Genomic DNA, 21031 nt, shown 5'->3' with positions numbered 1-21031 from the left:
TCTCTAACAGCTATTAAAGTTCTAGCTGCTGTTGTAAGTTCAAGATGCTCTGACTGTTTTAGCTGCTCTGGTAGCTATTTTATCTGATCTAAATTCTCTAGCTTATCTTGGTTCTCTGAATACTTTTATTGTTCTAAGCTAATTCAGTAACTTTAAGATTTAGTTTATTCTCTCAATTAAGCTGATTAATGTCCTCCCATCATTTTATACATGTCCTCGAGACCACTTTCTCAGACTCGAACCCTCCCCTCCCTCCCCTTCCTATGAAAGTATTGAATTTCTCAAAAAGTGTTTATTTGATGGTTGTAGTTACTAATTACTCGCCTAGAACTCTAGTTTTCAGTGCCTATATTTTGCATCTTAACTTCGTAGTTAGAGTTGGAAATATCTAAAATTAAACACCATCAGGTTGCAAATATAATGAGATTGGGAAAATTAAACACCATCAGATTGCAAATATAATGAGATTGGGAAAATTAAACACCATCAAATTGCAAATATAATGAGATTGGGAAAAGTTTTGGTTCTAGTGAGTTATTAGTTACTTTTACAAGATGCCTCAAAAGAAAGAAATAATTATGATTATTAATTTTTACAGATTAGAATTTAGTTAACTAGACGTAGAGATAGGATGAAGAGGTTTCTAGAATTAAGCGATTCTGTAAAAATCCACAAAACACATTCTAGATATACTCAGTCCACGACATGCAAGTTATCTTCTGCAGAAATACCTCAAATGAAAATAAATAGTTCAAAAAAACAAAAGCATGGATATCAATTTTTAATGCTTGATCAGACAAAGCTTTCAAGGGTACCGTTAAAAATCGGGCATAGCCATCTTTGCATGCGAAGGTCACTTGAACTAGCGCTTACAGTCCCTTTAAGAATACCGTATAATCAATAGCTAAACTAAATTACGTTCCCGGTTTCTTTTGTTTTCAAATAATAGAAAACTAGTTTAAATAGAATTAAGAATAATTGAAAAAATGAAAGCTGATACCACATAAAACAAGAACAGGAAACTGGAATGTTACGACTACAAGAGTATATATGTACATATCTGAAAATTTAGACTGCTTAGAATTTTCATTTAAAGGATTTTTTAGCCTGTTTTTTTTAAAAAGATTTTTAATAAAAATAGAAATTCGTGATTTTTTAAAAATGCTTAAACGTGTTTATTAAATACATTTTCAACGTTGTTTATACACTGAGACAACGAAATGAGACAACGAAAAAACTTTATTTCTTTTCAAAAAATAAAACGAAGAGACCGGTGTCATATTTTTTTGCCATGTTTGTAAAAAAGCGCTTTAAGGGTTCCCAACAAGGATGAGACTTCAGAGACGATTTCATTAAATATTTTCTCCCTACACACATCCCTGCAGTTTAAAACAAGCTTATCTCTTTGCTATATAATGTAAGATGCCGTTGAAAGAGTTTATCTAATACAGCTGACCAAAATAAACCAATTCGTAACGTTTATAAACGTCATTAAAGTTGCATTCTTTGTGATTGACCCTTTATGTAGTATTTGATTTAGATGATCTATTTGTCATGATAAAAAACGCTACCCTAAAAAATGCTACCCTAAAAAGACACTACCCTATAAAAACGCTACCCTATAAAAACGCTAACCGATGAAAACGCTACCCTTTTAAAAACGCTAACCTATAAAAACCCTAACCTAATCCCAAATCTTATGTTTTGGTGTACTCGGTGCACTTAAGTATTGAAGAATAAAACACCTAATTGTTTATCAATTAGTCCTTATTTTTGTTACTTTACCAATAATTTAGAGTGTAGGATGAATGTTATAACAAACTACCAAACAACGCTGAGATCGCGTTTACAAAGAACTAATACAGAGGTATACAGAAAACAGTGGTCTCTCTCTATACCGGAGTTCTATCAAGCATGAGGAATGAGGATGTTGTGATGATTTGTGTATCTAATCAAGCAAGATATAATGAAACCAATCTAAATGCATGATTTAAATTGAATAAACCTAAATTTAAGATCTTATTGATATAAAAATGTAGATAAAATTGAATGAAAAATAATTAAGTGTATTACTAACTCAACAAAAATGGCTACTTCTAAAAAAGGTTGGCTCCAGGCTCCAGCTACTTAATATATTTTGATTTAGTTTAAATTCCTCATCTGACATCTTTCAGTATATAGATAAATTATTCAGTGAGAACCAGAAAACTGTGGAATAGGAAGACGACATTAAAGCAATAATTAAGTTTATTTGATGCTGTTACAAAGCAAATAGTTTCACAAATAACTTAATAAATCACTTATTGAAAGAAATCGGTCTGTTTACACTGCACAATTGTTGTGTGTCATACTCATTGGACTATTTAAATTCGTACTCTAATTCTAAAAGTCGTCTTTCTTTTCCAACGTTTTCTGGTTCTCACTGTAAAATATAAAAAAAAACATTTAGACACAGTTTCAGCAAATTGAATGTTTGCTGATTTTATTTATCATTATTATTTTAAGATGATTATATTAACCCTATCCCCGCTGGGGTACTTGAAAACCAGGATACGCTGGGGGGGGGTCAATTTGACCCCCCCCTCTAAATCCCATGTTTTATGTCAAAATATGACAAATGATACATCATTAGAAAGCTCTTGTGCTCTACTTTTAGAATCTGCAAAAAAATTTGCAAATTTGCGAAAATTGAATTTTTTATCGCAAAATCCAGTTTTATAGTAAAAATGTTTGCAAAAAAAAATTTGTCCAAAAAATGACAAATTATACATTTTTGAAAAGCCCTTGACCATGCCATTTCAAATATGCAAAAAAATTTGCAAAATTTTAAATAACCTGATTTTTAATCAAGAAAAACTAAAAATGTGCAAATTTCCTTTGACAGGTTTTTTGCAAAAAAATTGCAATTTTTTTTTCGCAAAACTTGTGCAATCCGTTTCCTTATGTCATAGGCTTTCCAAAAAGCTAAATTTTATCAAAATCTGACAAGTGAAAGTGGGTCAAAACAAAGATTTAGTTTGCTACAGGCAAAAGCAGTCATTCAGGCAGTGTGCCTGAGGACTCAGGCAGTTAGTATTAAAGCCCGGTTTTAGGCCTAAAGGGAGGGCTTTGGGTATGTAAGAAAAGTCAGAAAATTTCAACAGCCTCAGACCAATACTTTTTGAGTTATGTAAAAAAAACTACAGGAATAGGGTTAAAAACAGAATTATCCACAATAAGTATCTTTTATTTGTTTAGTTCAGGAATATGTATCAACCATCCATGAAGAACATCATCAAACTATTTTTAATCATTAATTACGTGTATATGTATTATGTAATAAACTCGAACAGTTGATCCACTTTATTTTTTCTCTTTATTTTTTTTTCTTTTTACTCTTTGATTTTTAAAACGATTAAAAATTGTCATCTGTAGATTCAATTTTGTCAATTTCTCCTTTAAACTCAAATTAGAAACGAGTGCTTTGAAACTTTAAAATACTTCATTTCCAGCGCTATAAAACAGCATAAGTGGTTTTGTCAAACCAAATTCAGAGAACTCTTCATAGTCTGTTAGGTCTCAAAAGTGAATGCATAAATTTAATAACTGTGTTGATAATGTAAATTGCAATAATCCGTTTAATAATTTCGTTATGCATTTAGATAAGTTTAAAATTCACGCCGTTTCAGACTTTAAAAACTTATTTTGTAAAGTGGACTTAAAAGATTATTAATGTGTCACTACTTCTAGTTCGGGTTGCGAAAATCCAAAAAAAAGTCAATGATAATTTTTCTCGAAATAAATTTTTTTCTTGCTGTAGTATGTCTTTAAAGAAAAGATATCGAGATGAAAGGGACTGTAAAGGAAAAATTAAAGGGGGTATAGGCTGAAACCTAAGCATTTTAGGTCCTGTCTCGAGAAATTGATATAAAGCGATGTCAAATTTATGCGAAAAATCTATATAATATTTATATAAAATTTTGTATTCAAATAGTAGGTTTAAATGGATCATATTCAGAAAATACACAACCAATCTGAAAACGACGATATCCCAGAAGAGCCTAAGAAACTTAAGTTTGCTCCTATTACTATTTTAATTTAATAATTTTTCATTTATAAAAGATATAATTGATCATATTATTTATACGTCTGTATCACTTGACCAGAACTCCCACCAATGGCTGTGCAGTATACTGGTCACGTAATACAGACGGAGTCACATGATAATGATACTGCACTGCCATTGGTGGGAGTTCTGGTCACATGATACGGGAATATTTATTATATTATCAATTATATCTATTAAAAATGAAAAATTATTAAATTCAAATAATAATAGGAGCAAACCTAAGTTTCTTAGGCTCCTCTGGGATATCGTTGTTTTCATATTCATTGTGGATTTGCTGAATATGATCTGTTTAAGCCTGCTATTTTTATAAAAAAAAATTTATATATATAGAATTTTGTATAAATTTGACACAGTTTTATATCAGTTTCTCGAGACAGGAACATCAGATAGAACTCTCATGGGTCTTGATCAACTCCTAAATATCCACTTTAATTTTTCCTTTGCAGTCTCTTTAAGCAATCAGGAAACCATGGTGTAATATTACAAACAACTTTATGCTCTTATAAAAAATTTTACACTGTAAAAATGTCTCCTGGTATTAAAAGTATTTCTCACCAATACTGCATTTTTAGCTCAACCTCCAGGTCTAGTCGGTTTCTCCCTTTAACTCGCCTTTTCCAAAGGAATGCTAAATTTTTGTTCCATGTTTTAAGGAAGGTTTTTTTCTGATTGGATATAAAACAAAATACGTAAATGTTTTTGTAGATAGAATTGAGGATTCTGGAACCTCTGTCAGAAAAAATGAAAAAGGTAATTTTTAATTTACAAACTGATTTTTAAAATATTGTAAATAATGCTGCTTACAAAACTGTCTTAACATCCAATTCAACTTTTTGAGGTACAAAAAGTAGACCCAGTTTTGTAAAACTTTAAAGGGTCAAGCACTCGTTTTTTGATAATCTTTTGTTTTGTTTATTTAAAAGCTATCACAGACCAAAGGAATCCAAGAAAGTGTTATTTTCATGATTAGAAGGAAAACCTGAAGATATTATAGACTTGATTGAAGGACTGAAAGTAAAAGACCAAGATTGAGTGGAATAATGAAACACATGGTTACACACAAACTATATTTACAGGTTTAAGTATACAAACTGACGATGTATATTTCATGGAACTCCTCCTATTTGTTGCTTTGTCCATACTGACAAGTTCTTCGGCATAAGATGGCTGATAAAACTGCCGTTTCGCTCCTTTCTCTAGCATTGATCCTCCCCTAGCTCCCTCTTTAACTGTACTCTTGATATCTACCAGATAAGAAAGGGTTCAATACCCTTGTGGGTCTTGGCTGTTGTGTACTCAGGCTGCAATCATACAAGGGTTCAATATCCTCTTGGACTGTTTGGCTTTATTCTTAGATTGGATTGTTAGACTTTATTTCTCTGCTTGGGAGCGATGAACTGTACGGTACTGCATACAAGTTGGGTTCGCAATATCTTTTAAAAACACAATTTATACGATTTCTTTGTACACTCAAGATTAATCTAAAAGTCTTGATTGAATTTTCTTTCTTTAATAATATGAGGAACATGATTTCCTGACCTTAACATTATTAACTATAATCATGAAAATAATTCTCTCATTTACGCATCAATGTTTCTATGGCATTATTTATTCATTAAACAGACAAACTGATTAACAACGGACAAATTCCAAGATATTTCTAGTTTTGATTGAAGTTTAAAAATGAGATAAATTGAAAACATTTCTGATTGTAATTTTTTAATCCTGGGTCATGAAACTGCAGTTTCAACAAAAAATTTGAGCCAAATGATATCAGCTGTTTTGGGTGACGATTGAATCCACACAAAGATTCTACACCAAAATAAAAATTTAAAAAAATAGGGTAATTGACTTAAACTGTGAAGTAGGGTGTCCAAAAAAACTATAGCTATGGCCTCAATTTTGACAGATATTGAATATGTTGGACATATTTTTATATCTACTTGAAATTTATGATCAAATGGTGTAAACTAAAGCCTTCATAGCAAAATAAAGTTTAAAGTTTAAGAATTCCTTTGATACAAAAATTTAACATTAATTTTTTTAATCCAAATATTAATTCTAACAGTATTAACAATATGTTATATCTCTATATTATGAATGTCTGTAGAAAATCAAATTTACTCAAGAAAGATAACTCAAATTACTCAAGAAAGACCCATAAATAGAAAAAGGATTGAGATCTAAGGATCTAGCAGACCAATCCCTTCCCCTTTATTTTAATAAGAGGAATTTCAAAACTTAAAACAGTTCAATATAATTTTTTACGAGAACGATTGAAGGCTCTAGTTAACACCATTCTGTCAGATATTGTGAATAAATATCAAAAATGTTCAAAATCGTCAACATTTTTCCAAAATTAAGGCTCTTACTACCCTGTAGGTTTTTGCTAGTATTTGGTTGAAATGCAATGTTTAAATTATAAATAGATATGTGGATTAAATAGATACACATATAAATAAATAGATTAAATAGATAAACATATTTAGGGTTCTTGGAACACATCCTCCCCACATCTACATGTAAAAACTTCTTCAGGTCCGATGAAAATAAATTAAAGGGATAAAATAATCATTAAATTTTTTTCTTTTTAAAGAATGGTAGTTTAAAATTTAATGATATACTCGAAATGAACTATGGGATTATTCTTGTGTAGCGAAGTGTAAAGGACACTAAGTATTATTGATCTTGAACATTTGATCTCGATATTCACTGCAGACTTTAAATGTTTGATCCCTTAATTAAAGATATCCCTGCAGTGTATGACGACCACATAACACAATAATAATTCTTAATGTTTAAATCTTATAAAGTTTTGCTAAAAAATCAATTGAAAAAAAAGAAGGAAAGGGAATTTCATTATTTTAGTTTAAATAGGAAATAAGTGTTTATACTTATATTTACTTTAATTATTTTTATAGATTCCAGTTCTCCCCTCTTCTCTATACCGACCTTTAATTTTCCTGCAGCATCTCCAAACCGGTTTAGGTAAACAAACAAACGGGTTTATGTAAACAAACAAACGGGTTTAGGTAAACAATCAAACTGGTTTAGGTAAACAAAATAAACAGTTTAATCCTAAACTAACTGGTTTAATCCTAAACTAACTGGTTTAATATTAAACAAACTAGATTAATCCTAAACTAACTAGCTTAATATTAAATAAACTAGTTTAATCCTAAACTAACCGGTTTAATATTAAACAAATTGGTTTAATCAAAATCTTAATCTAACTGGTTTAATCCTAAACTAACCGGTTAAATATTAAACAAACGGGTTTAATCCTAAACTAACTGTTTTTTACTAAACTTACTGGTTTAATATTGAACAACTGGTTTTATCCTAAACTAACTGGTTTTATCCTAAACTAACTGGTTTAATATTAAACTTACTGGCATAGAGTAATAAAACGAAGAGGTGAAGCTTAGCTCAGATGTACACAACTGACCTCCATATTAATTAATTAATAGAGTGGTCGGATGTATACATCACGATATGTTTACGTATCTAACACTGTACACTTGTATATAGAGTGATCGTATTTCTAAGGGGTGGTTTTATGTAGATTTTTGAATATTAGTATTGATAATTAAATAGACACTTAATATGGATTTAAATAAAGAAAGAAAATCTAAAAATTGGTCAATTCCATAAAATCCCCCTTAGAAATACGATCACTTTATAACTGGTTTAATATTAAACTAACTGGTTTAATCCTAAACTAACCGATTTAATATTTAAAAAATTGGTTAGATACAAAACAAACCGGTTTAAATATACAAACAAATCTGTTCACCAAAACAAACTGGTTTCACACAAAACAAACCAGTTTGGATTTTTGAACAATAGGGTGGGTCGAGTTTGGAACCTAGCTTAAGGTCTGCGTCTGAAAAAAATTATTTAAAATATAATGGTATGGCTGTCAAAAAGAGTATCTCAAATCGCAAACATTTTTTTGATAATTTTCTTTTTGATTTATGACCTAAAACGCTTCCATATATTTTAGCTATATATTAGAGATGCAATTCCGATGGAAAGGATGTAATTACTCTTCTCATACGTTCATTTTACTATCTTTAAGTCTTTGCATCCTGAATTTTGAATTTTTTCGAACGTTTCGAACCATTTCCTGCTGGATCGAATATTTAAAGGATTTTTACCATTCAGTCGCGAAAATATAGGAATTACAAACTGAGAATTTAATACATGGGCTCAGTCTCTTTCAAGAAAAAATGAGGAATAGGATTATATCTAAGAAAAAATGAGGAATAGGATGTCTAAGAAAAAATGAGGAATAGGATAATGTCTAAGAAAAAATGAAGAATAGGATAATGTCTAAGAAAAACTGAGGAATAGGATAATGTCTAAGAAAAATGAGGAATAAGATAATGTCCAAGAAAAATAAGGAATAAGATAATGTCTTAGAAAATCAANACGAATAGGAAAAAGAATCGGAGTTGTTAATAAAATTGTAATAAAATCAAATCAAGTGATAATAATGTTTAGAACTTAACTGCAAAAGGAGAGCTAAGATGGCTTCAGAAAAAAATATCGAAGTTTTAAATATCAAGAATCTATGGAAAAACAGTTTCTTTATTTATATATTTTAATATTCTAGTTCGAATTCGAGTATTTATATTCTAGTTCGAATTCGAGTATTCCAACAATCATCAAGCCTAACCTACCCTACCAACCATACTCTCTCTACACCAGGTTATAAAGCAATAATCTAGTTGCAAGCACTTGGCTCATATATATATATATATATATATAAACATTGCATATATAGAAGAAAATAAGGTTTCAAAACATGATTTGAAGTTTTATTGTATCACCATTACAGAAACATAATCTTGATAAAATAAAAATTCAAAACATTTCATTTGTGAATACTTTATATATGTTATATATGATAGCTCTAGCAAGGTACCATGGGTGTATCATGTGCAACAACAACAACTGAATTTAATTCCCGGGCAACGCCAGGCATTTCATCTAGAGAATAGATATTCAAGTTTTTTTGGCTTTTAGGAGGACTGACAAAAATCTGACGTAATTCAAAATCTTATATTTTAGTAAGCTTAATGAAAATATATAAAGTCAGAAGATATAAATTTGAACAAAGCATAGTTAACATAGAATTTAAAAATCGTTCAGGTCCGGATATGTCAACTGCTATAGTCAAGAATTTGCACAGTGTAATATGTAAAAATAAATCAAATTTTCAGAGATATTTTTAAATGTATTAAAACAATTTTGTGCAGTCCCCTGAAAGCCTAAAATGCTGTTTGTTTAAAAGCAGGTTAAAAACTTTGCTAAACTCTAGTTCCATGAGCTGCTGCTCCAATGAAGAAAAAAATATTTCCTCAAACTCTGATATTCTATAAATCCTTACATCTTTACATTGACCTTAGGTATCTCAAACTATATGATTTTGGTAGTTCAGATATTTAAAGTTTTAAATATCAAAGGTTTACACCTAGATAAACTAGACTAGATAGTTCATGTCGTCTTCGCCATGCCGTAATATTTCAGCTAAAAGTAGAACATTTGAATTTAGCTCTGTATTAGCTACGTCCGTCTTCGATTCAGTATAACATTGAAAAAGTACAACTCACATTCCGTAGTCCGTAAAAATGTATGGTTTTTTTTGTAATGTTATAAACACAATTCAGAATGATTCCTACATATTGACCCTGAGAAATGTAACGTATTCTTTGACCTTTTTGTATGACGAGTTCACGATGTACAAGGAGTTGTACTATTTTCAGTTTTACAGTGTTCATCAAGAAATATATAGACGGAACCGCCATATCTCATGCGTCATTATGGAAAATAATAGCAATAGCAATTCTTATTCCACCCCTTGGGCCCTTTTCCCTCAGAAATGATGCGCTACCCCTGAATTCTTTGTTTTGATCTCCTCCCACTGCAGTACACGGATTTGACGCATGAGATACGGCGGTTCCTGGTCTATATATTTCTTGATCTAATGTATCTAGGGGTTTACACCATCAGGTTGGAAAGATTATAAAGATTACAAAATCTAGGTTTGAGGCAAGTGACCAAAAACATAATTTTCTTTATCAGATTACAATTAGCCTATAAATGTTTTACGTTCATTTTTAGAAATTCTTATTTTCAAGTTTGGAATTTTCCCGTTCCTAGATGTTTAATTTTCATCTTATACAGACTAAAACAATAAAACAATTAACTCTCATTCAGTCAATTTTCAGGTTTATTCAGCAATTTCATCTTCCATTTGTGCATTTAATGGAGTATCTAATTTTCAGAATAATTATAAATCATTAGTATCAAATTGGTTTCCAATTAGAGAATATGAACATTCATGTAAGACTCAAGGTTTGAAATCTAAAACCTTTTCTTCTTTATTTTCTCCATTCTTATTCTAATGCAAGATTCTTTAGAAGCTTTTAAAAAATAAATAATAAATGAATAAGACTAAAAGGAAAACGATGGACAAAAAATACTAGATTTATCCGGTTCTGTATCATGCATATCAGAGTTAAGAATTTATGAATGATTTGGCTTAATTTGAACTTGGTTAAACAACTGATTTAAGCTTTAAATTCCTGTGAAAGTAATATTTAAATTTGCCAAGTTTTATCTTTTGGATTCTTAATATTTTCATTTTAAAGAACAGTGCATGAATCACCATAATCTTTGTTTTAGGAACAATGCATCAATCACCACAGTCTGTGTTTTAGGAACAATGTACCCAGCACCATAATCTAAGTTTCTAGGAACACTTCACCTTGCACCATAATCTATGTTTCTAGGAACACTTCACCTTGCACCATAATCTATGTTTCTAGGAACACTGCACCCAGCACTGCTCCATTACATCGCAGAGCTCAATCATTGGAGACCAAGGTAAAAATCGGTCTTGAAGGGACGGTAGGTGCAATTTCAATTGACCCTTCAGTTAAAATGAAAACTGGAGGCAACCCCGATAACCAACTGTACCATTACTCTACTGGTTTTCTCATGCCAGACCAGCGTCATTTCCCTTCCCTTTATTCTTATTTCCTGGTTTAGTGTTAAAATTGCCTAAAAACCCGGTAATATTTGTTAGTTTTGGAGGATTTTTGGATCTTTTTTTTAAAACTTTTAAATTTTTATTACCTCAGGGGTAATATTTGAGGGATTCACGCAATATATTTTTCTGTGAATCCCTCAAATAGAAGGATCCCTCAAAAAGATGGGGATGCATTTGCTTTCTCGAATATTAAATTGAAAATAATTTTCTTTAAAGCCAATTTATTCTCAATCATTCGATTACATTTTTGTTTCTCAATGATACTGAGTACTGACAGACATTGTTGACAAAAAATTAGCATTTTCTCCATTTCTGGAAAAACGATTTGAACCCAAGTTCTAAAATTGTTTCAGAATATGAACAGCACTCGATACAGCAGAGGGAGACGACTCTCAACATCAGGTTTTCTAACTTAGATTATATCAAAATTCGAAATTTTATGTGCAGGGTTCGCCGAAAACTATTTAAATATAACGATATATGATGTTTGAAGTGTTCCTTCTGTTAAAGTCTTTTTTAATGGCAAATAAAGTAACAAAGGAATTGATGCTTTGCACAAACTCAAACTTTCTACTTCCTTTATCTTTGCAGCCTGATGGTTCGTAAACCTTTAATATTTTAAATCTAAATATAGAATTCACAGGTTGAATTACAGGGTGTCCCAAAAACATGGGAATTCTCTGACGAATTCGATATCGTCTTTGTTATGAATTAGCAATTTAATACCTAATTTCAAAAGCCATAATATTATTATGTCTGCTAGAGTTTACTTTATGAAAAGGGTAAAAGACTGCAAAGATGTGTCTATAATGTCTCCGGAAGATGAACAGTGAAGACGGACAAGTTTACTCTATTTGTATACTGCTATTTTCTTGTATTACTAAGTCAAAACATAAACAAACAAAATGTGAACATAGCAGACGAAACTCTTACAGATTACAGCTTTCTCAGTAGGTATCACTATACTAAATCCAAGAATTATTTAAAAAGACGATATCGAATTCGTCACTGAATTCCCATGTTTATTGGGACACCCTGTATCTAAGGTCTACGACATTGGCGTACAAAGATAAAGGAATTAGAAAAATGTATTGTTCAAACTCCGTGTGAAGTCTCATCCTTTTTGGGTAACTCTGCATTGATACAAAATATTAAAAAAGTATTTCTGTTTTAATTTTGAATTAAATTCATGCTCACAAATTTGGGAGACAAAATATTTTTAGGATTTTTATACATTTTCTAACTGCGTTATTTTTGTTGAGAAAAGGAATAAAAAAATCTAAATCTAGAATTTAACTAGCGGGGAATCCTTTAAAGAAGATTTAAACTAACTTATCCAGCTTCTTCAAATTTTAAAATTATTATCCAAAGATTTTTCTAAAAAAAACTTTTTTTATTTTATTTCAGAATCTGGTAAACTTAATCCAAGCCTTTACTTGAGCAGCAGCAGCGGGGTAAATATTTCAAAAAATAATTTTCTTTTTAAAGTTGGTCCAAGTGGTCTTCTTAATATTCAAGAGGGGGGGGGGGGGTGGCACATCCCCCTTATAGAAAATGGGAAAACAGACATGTATAGTGTAAGAACAGGGATAAATGGCGATACTTACATGATTTTCTAAGCAATAGATAAAATTCTAAGATCTTAAAAACGTTGTTATTTTTCAGGAGATAAACCAGGAGAATACAGGGGACGAGCTGTTTGGCAAAGTTTACCTTATTGCCAACTTTTCTGAAGGAGTTCTCAAGATACGCTTAAAGAAACTTAAACTTAATTCAGGAGACTACAATAATATCGGGATATATGTCAGGTACAAGATACAGTGATAACCAGAAAACTCTTAAATGGGAATACAACTTTACAGTAATACTGAAGTAAATTTAATGTCGTTATAAAGCGCAAATAGTCTCATCCTTTGTGGGTTACCCTGTACTTTGTGGGTTACCCTGTACTTTGTGGGTTACCCTGTACTTTGAATCTTCATGACAGAAACAATCTCAAGAACTGACTCAAATATATTTTCAATAAAATGTGAAACTACTTTATTTACTCTAGGAGGTTTGGTCCATCATCATCACCGATTTTTTATAAATACATAAGTTGTTGATTGTTTTATAATTGATTAGACTGCATTGATTGATTTACAGTGGTTTGTTTTGTTGATCTAGGCTTCAACTGTTGCCTGGTTCTGGAGAGAATTTTCAGTCCAGTACACAGTTCGGGGAGGAGAAAAGAAACTTTAATGAAGATTTCTTCTTCAATGTAATTTTCATAATTTTTATTTTTCTCAATTTTATCAATAATTTTTTTTTTATATTTATCAAATTAAACAACGGTGTTTTGTAAATCCTATAAACATTGTCCATGTTAATAATTTGCAGCATTAATCAATAGTTTCTGTTGCAAAATTACCTTTTACGCACATCCCAATTTTTGTATTGAGATAAAGGAGCTGAGTTTTTTCCGCAAACCCAATTTTTCTGATCCATATACCTTTGCAACCTGATGCTCTAAACCTTTAATATTTCAAAGTTAGATAAGTTGATCTAACAGAATTCATAGTTTTAAAAATAAAAGGCATAAGGTATGCGTCATTATGTTGCAAAGATGTAATGATTAGAAATTGGGAGTTTGTGGCAAAACTTCAATCTCTTTCTCTTTTTTTAGATAAAAGAAAGCAGAACAGTTTCCCTGTGGGGGGTTGTTTATGAATCTGATATCAAACCAAGAGTTCTAACAAATTTCTACAGGTATTCCTCTTACGAAGAAGATTTGATTTAGTTTTATCATTTTATTTTATTTCAGAACTATTCGAGCGTATGGGGAAAATCTGGTAATATTTATTATTTTATTTACAAACTTTACAAATTTCTTTCCGTGTAAATTTTCTATGATTTGTAAAAAATAAGTTTCAAGTGAGATTTGATTACTTAATATTAAGTAATTTGTTATCTACAAAAGGATAACGATGGTTTTAATTTAAGTTTTTGATTAAAATCCCAAATATTTTATTTTAGAATATCGCATTAAAATGTTAAATTGATGAAATTTTCATCTTTTCCTGGTCGGCTCAGATTCTCCTTCGACAATTATCCAGTACATTTATTTTATTTCAACTTTTAATTGCTGCTCAATCTCTCTTTTCGAAATAAAAATGATAAACAATTTTGTGGATTTACAATCTTATTCGTGGATTTTTATAATTTTACGAGAATCAAAAATTTTGGGAGACATTTTTTGTAATTCTGAGCATCCTTCCCTGGGGTCATGTTAGGTCCCGATCGGTTTACCCGTTTTGAAATTTATCGGTTAAGAACAAACAAACAAACAGACAAGTAAAGTATGTAGATTGTGAGCTTAATAAGAACATGATCGTCAATTTTTGTTTTAATCTTTAGAATATCCTGAAATTGTTCAAGTTTTTTTTAAAGAATAATATTATCTTTACTATAGGCCGAATTTAAAGAATTTAAGCCGCGGTTTAAATTTAAGCCGCCGCTCAAATATGGTTGGTTCCACTTAAATTTGTATTAAATTTTTCAAGATTTAAGCCGGCGGTCTATTAAAACCGGTTTTCAGGGATTTAAGACGTGGCTTAAATTAATTAAATTCGGACACTGTTGATGAAATTTTCAATGAGCAAAATTTCTATGGTGGCTGGGCCAACAATTCACAACGAGATGAATCATTACCTTTTCAAAGATGATGAAGATATTGTTATTTTTTTCTTCTAAAAATTGAATATTTTACACTGTGGTTTTAAAATAAAAATGATTCATTCATTTAGCAGAAATAAAGGTTTAAATGGTAAGCTAGTGAATCAGACATGCCAATCTAAACTCAAAGACCGCTTGAAATAACGTTTAAATTCAGATAATACGGTGTGCTCTAAGACATGATACCAGTGAGACCTTTATAGAGGATGACATAAAAAGGTATATTCAAAACTTAGATAACGCTTGCCACACACTCAAATTTTTTAATTCCTATCTATTTGCCACCTGATGGTGTAAACAACCTTTGATCATTATTTGATCTAACAGAATTCATAGTTTGAAATATCAAAGGTTTAAGACATTGGGATCAGAAAATTTTGCTGAAAAAACTCAATTTTTTGGGATTACGACCATCTTTAAATCTATTTTTTATTTGTTCCGGCAGGTTTGTGGTAATTTCGAAGCCTCCTTGATATATAAGATCCATTTCTGAATTCATAATAAATCAAGATTTTAAAGGATATTTTTTAATCATTTTGATTGAGACACCCTTTATCGTTCTTTATGGAAGTTAAAAGTATGTTAAGTCCCTGAAGAAAAGTGTAAATTTACAAAACAAGAATGCTAAGAGCTAGCTGAGAATAAAATTGAAAACAAAATCTTCAATTTTCTTTTTTTATTTAGGATAGAACTACAGATAGCGCTGAAATATATAGATTCGGAAGGAAAAATGTCAATAATCGTACACAAATGTAAACTACCGGTGAGTTTCTTTATAAGCGTCAAAGATATTTGAAAAAAAGTAGTTGGGACAGCAACTAGATGTTTAAAGACAATAGACAGGACAGCAGATTTATATTTAAACACAATAGACGGGACAGTATATAAATATTTGAACACAATAGACGGGACAGCAGATATATATTTGAATACAATGACGTGACAGCAGATGAATATTTAAATACAATAGACGGGACAGCTGATATATATATTTTAATATAATAGACGGGACAGTAGACATATATTTGAATGCAATAGACGGAACCGCAGATGGATATTGGAACTCAGTAAACGGGACAGAGATTGATATTTGAATACAATGACGGGATAGCAGATAGATATGTAAATACAATAGACGGGACAGCAGATAGATATGTAAATACAATAGACGGGACAGCAGATAGATTTTTGAAGACAATAGACGGGACAGCAGATAGATAGTTGACTACAATAGACTGAACAGCATATATAAATTTAAATACAATAGACGGGACAGCAGATATATATATTTGAATACAATAGACGAGACAGTAGACAGATATTTGAATGCAATAGACGGAACAGCAGCTATATAATTGAATGCAATAGACGGGACAGCAGCTATATGTTTGAATACAATAGACAGGACAGTAAATAGATGTTTGCATACAATAGATAGGACAGCAGATAGATGTCAGAATACATTAGACGGAACAGCAGATAGACATTTGAATACAGTAGACGGGACAACAGATAGATAATTGTGTATAATAGACAGGACAGCAGATAAATATTTGAATATGGTAGACGAAACAGCTAAAACATAACAGAAAAAGTAGGTTCACAAAAGGACCAGGCTGAGCAACGAACGGAATATTTTAATAATAATACTAGAAATTTTAAAATCGACGAAATGAACCGAACAAAAAGATAACGGAAAATTTAAAAAATAAACTTACGCTTTAAAAATAACGATAAATTAGTTGATTTTTAGAGATTTTAAAAGTAAAAAATCTTCTAAAAGCGTCAACAAGTTTCAAAATAGTGACATGACGCAAAACTGATTCATCGTATCATGAGTTCTAATAATTTAGACATTAAACGTTATCAAACATTCGTCATTACAAGTTCTCCACACGATCTATATTTATCTTATTTTTCCAACATTTTAGATATAAATAAGTTTTAATAGCTCATCAAAGTCGTCATAAATTATGTTTTTTAGAGTTATTAACATGTATCGAAAAATACCATTCAGTGATATTCATGATTATAATTAATTTTAGAATTCTCTGATAGAAATCAGTCAAAGTTTGTACATCAAGGTAATTTTTATCACGTGCTTTTTATATTCATTCATAATGGAATAAAACCATTCCCTCCCCCTTCCCCCCCCCCTTCTCCTCTTTCCCTTTCCAGGGTAAAAAAGGTTATTATTATCATTATTTAAAAAATTTATTATTACTAGCTTGGGAACCCAGCTTTCTCTGGAAAATCAAACTTTATCAATAAAAGTCAAACTTCTTAATTAAAAAAATCATCAAGCTACAGTGATAACCAGAAAACTCTGGAATATGAAGTCGACTTTTAAACTCAAGTTATGACTTTAAATAATGCAATGAGCATAGGGCACAGCAATTGTGCAGTGTAATGAGATTTAATAACTTTATAGTATTTGCTTTTAAACAACGTCAAATACACTTTAGTCAAGCTTTAATGTCGTTTTTCTATTCCATAGTTTTCTGGTTATCACTGTAAGAACATTTCCATAGTTCTACTGAGTTCCCAAATCAAAATTTGAGGCAAAAACAAACAGAGATTACTACTATATATATATATATAGATTTTATTATCATGTTTATCATTATTATTATTATTATTGTTATTCTTATTATCCCTATTATCATTATCATTATTATTATTATTGTTACTTTTTTTATCCCTATTTTCATTATCATTAATATTATATTAAAACAGATTTGGTTCGGATTCCTATTAAAGCAGTTGTGGTTTGGTTTCCCTAAAACAACTTTGGTTTGGTTTCCCCTGAGCAGTTTTGATTTGGATTCCAATTAGAACAGGTTTGGTTTAGATTCCCATTTAAACAGATTTGGTTCGGATTCCTATTAAAGCAGGTTTGGTTTGGTTTCCCTAAAACAACTTTGGTTTGGTTTCCCTGGAGCAGGTTTGGTTTGGATTTCTATTGAAACATGTTTAGGCTGAATTCCTATTAAAACTATGGTTTGGATTCCTATGAAAACATTTGTTTGGTTTTGCAGGAGTTCCTCTTCAAGATGGATAAACAGAGCATGGACACCACAAACCTTGTTCTAGAGTTCAAGAAGTCCATGGGCTTCAGACAGAAAAGTATTTTTTTTAAACTATTCTAAAATATAAAGGAACTGAGGCTTTGCAACGAACTCAATTTTCTAATCTCTATATTTCTGGTTTTCAAAGATATAGTGATTAGAAAATCAGAGTTTGTGGCAAAGACATAATTCCCTTAGAATTTTACATGTTTTATCGAGCCCAAGTTCGTCAGAACAGCCTGTTTTTTATTATTCTAGAGCTAGGTCTCATTTTCTTAATTAACCAACCTCTTCCTAGCTCCTTGTACAACAAATCATCTGAGAATGATTGTCCCGAAAAAATCCTTTTTTACACTGTTCAAACATTTTGGTTCGGAATATCAAACTACCGAAATAATCTCGAAATTCTGAACAATCTGTAAGAATAACGCGCAAATTTCTATAGCCCTAAATTTCTGTCCGATATTTCGAATAAAATGTTAATGTATTTTTAAACAGTATTTAAGGATATTTTTCTTAGAGGAAAATTATGATCAATTCCTTTTCATAAAATAATCTTATTTTCTGTATTACATTTATTTTAAAGAGGAAAATTTTGTATTAATCTTCTGATTAATTTTTAAATTGATTAATATTTCTTATTAATCTTTGAATATATTCCAGATTTGCTATTGGGAGATCTGAAGTTTGGTGGAGAGGTGGAAGGTTGATAAATATATAAAATCACTTTAATCAATTTATATTTAAAGGGGTTTCTTCATTTTTTAACTTTAAATGTTTTAGGAACAGGCAGGTTACATTGGAGAAGAGCTCTCGCACATCCAGGAGAGAGAACCTTCCTATCCCACTCAATCTTCTTCAATCCTTCCTAACCCATTCCATCTTTTTCAATCCTTCCTAACTAATACCATATTCTTGAATCCTTCCTAACCCATTTAATCTTTTCTAAACCTTCCTTCTAACCCATTCCATCTTCTTCAGTCTTTCCTACCCACTTAATCTTCTTCAATCTTTTCTAACTCACTCAATCTTTTTAATCCTTCCCAACCCATTCAATCTTTTTAAATCCTTCCTAACCCATTCCATCTTCTCCAATACTTCCTAACCCATTCCATCTTTTTCAATTCTTCCTAACCCATACCATATTCTTCAATCCTTCCTAACCCATTCCATCTTCTTCAATCCTTCCTAACCCATTCCATCTTCTTTAACCCTTCCTAACCCATTCAATCTTCTTTAACCCTTCCTAACCCATTCTAAAATTGTTTTTCTTTCTTTTCTTAAAAACAATCTAAATACTCAATTTATTTTTTCATACCCGTCCTAAACAAGCTCCTAAATCAGCTCTTTCCAAATTCCAATTTACTTTCTATGGAGAATCCCCAAAAAAGTTGTTTTTTCATTACTATTTATCTTTTCATGATATTTTGTTTTCTTTTCTTCGGGGAGATCATGTGTCATAGAATAAAATACAATTTTAAGATTCCAGGAACTGTCCCTTTCTAGTGATTGTATCGTGCTTTTCTTAAAGGGACTGTATGCGTGATTTTAAGGCATCCTCTAGTTAAAGGGACTGTATGCGTGATTTTAAGGCATCCTCCAGTTAAAGAGGGGAATGCCCAAATTACATCGATACCCTTTAAACCTTGGACTGATCATCGCATCCGTGTGTGCATGGTGTTCAAATTGCAGTAAACCTAGAGTGTAGACTAGCGTACGTTGGGAACAAAACGTTGAACTCAAATTGTGAACTATTGTGAATCGGAAACATCACTTTACAAATGGAGGGTCCCTTAAAATTACACCTATAAAGATTCCGTGCACTACCCCTTTCTACTCTAGCATCCAGATTGTCTTGTGCTCTGTAAAATTAACAACTTTTTATTTATGTTTTCTAATGAGAAGAAGTTTAATTGTTCGGAGAAAAAAATTCAAAATTTTTGTTTGTAAACAATTGTAAGAAATAACAAGCTAAAAAATAAAGTTTATACAATATTTTCAAAACTAAACAATTAATTAAAAAAAGATAGTAACTATAAATATGAACCTTCCTCCATCTATATATATCAAACTCTAATATGAACCATCCTCCATCTATATATATCAAACTATAAATATGAACCTCACCGGGGATATTGAATTCAATACCCCCCCCCATTGGCGAACCCCCCTTACTTTCTTTAATGATTTATCAAAATATATATTTTACCTTGAAGTTTAACGTTTCAGCGAGTTTCCTTAAATTTTCATCGGTTCCATCTAAACCTTTGTCTGATCAAGGATTAATGAAATATCCCTACTTTTCTAAATTAGAATTAATTCTTTTTCAGTTGTGGGTTTTTGTAAACCTAACTTGCGGATTTAAGCTGCAGAGAAAATGAAAGGAAAATGTCAGAGTTCCAAGATTTTCTAGATAATCTACTAGAAATTTGTTTGGTCAAATTGAGATATAAAGAGTATTTTTCTGGATCGAACACAACACTGTGTAATTGGGAGCTCATTTCTTACGCCTACAATCCCTTTAAAAAATGTTTATTTTGTAAACAAGAAAGTTTAATTTGTAAACAAGAAAAGATGCATCAGGGTTCGTTTAGTTTCCGAGGAGGATAAAAACATTAAATGTTGATAATTTTGATAATTCACGTAATAGTTTCCTATGACCAGAATATTTTATTGATTTTTCATGTGAAAGATGGATCCCATGTCGGGCTTCGACATCCGTCTTGTGTTTACATTACCACCCAGTGACAGTACACATCAGTACAAAAGATGCGTACACCTCTAAAATAACTTTCCTTGCATTATATCCTTGCTGACGGCATGCTTTGATTTATAAATTATAATGTTTCCAATATTTCAACAATTTCTTCTTACAAAATTTATGGCATTGTTTCTTTGTTAAATATTTGTTAAAAATTCAAAGAATAAAAGAAATCTATTCAGTATTTTTTAGTTAAAAAACATTCATAGCTGATCGAAAGGTGATTTGGTGTGTTCACTATACATTGGTTCTAATCAAACATCCTTTAAACAGTAAAGATCTGGCACCAAAAAAGTCTTAAATTTCATTTATTAATTTAT

General features: G+C 30.8%; 1 protein-coding gene and 1 long non-coding RNA gene across 2 annotated transcripts; both read left to right on the top strand.

Moving 5' to 3' along the window:
• The first annotated feature begins 269 nt into the window (after positions 1 to 269).
• Positions 270 to 17717, top strand: LOC111714468 (uncharacterized). The gene is made up of 16 exons (XM_023489581.1): positions 270 to 1867; positions 4814 to 4858; positions 6598 to 6646; positions 7030 to 7096; positions 8753 to 8821; positions 10945 to 11002; positions 11522 to 11570; positions 12576 to 12622; positions 12834 to 12976; positions 13335 to 13428; positions 13834 to 13916; positions 13972 to 13999; positions 15040 to 15101; positions 15567 to 15645; positions 16928 to 16966; positions 17619 to 17717. The coding sequence occupies exons 1-16, from the start codon at positions 1805 to 1807 to the stop codon at positions 17715 to 17717; spliced, it is 1074 nt and encodes a 357-aa protein (XP_023345349.1). The 5' UTR covers positions 270 to 1804.
• Positions 17718 to 17918: 201 nt separating this feature from the next.
• Positions 17919 to 19945, top strand: LOC111714427 (uncharacterized). The gene is made up of 3 exons (XR_002767977.1): positions 17919 to 18008; positions 18614 to 18655; positions 18734 to 19945. It is a non-coding gene; the product is annotated as an uncharacterized LOC111714427 (long non-coding RNA).
• The last annotated feature ends 1086 nt before the right edge of the window (positions 19946 to 21031 follow it).

This window comes from Eurytemora carolleeae, unplaced genomic scaffold (genome assembly GCF_000591075.1).
Source record: "Eurytemora carolleeae unplaced genomic scaffold, Eaff_2.0 scaffold165, whole genome shotgun sequence".
In the NCBI taxonomy this organism is placed as follows: domain Eukaryota; kingdom Metazoa; phylum Arthropoda; class Copepoda; order Calanoida; family Temoridae; genus Eurytemora; species Eurytemora carolleeae.
This window is presented reverse-complemented; position numbering and strand designations above follow the sequence as displayed.

Bases quoted from the DNA above. Each gene is read 5' to 3' on its own strand.
- LOC111714468 (XM_023489581.1), top strand. From the start codon at position 1,805: ATGAATGTTATAACAAACTACCAAACAACGCTGAGATCGCGTTTACAA. The intron at 11,571-12,575 runs GTTTTCTAACTT...ATTTTATTTCAG, and splicing joins GAGACGACTCTCAACATCAG to AATCTGGTAAACTTAATCCA. The intron at 12,977-13,334 runs GTACAAGATACA...TTGTTGATCTAG, and splicing joins AATATCGGGATATATGTCAG to GCTTCAACTGTTGCCTGGTT.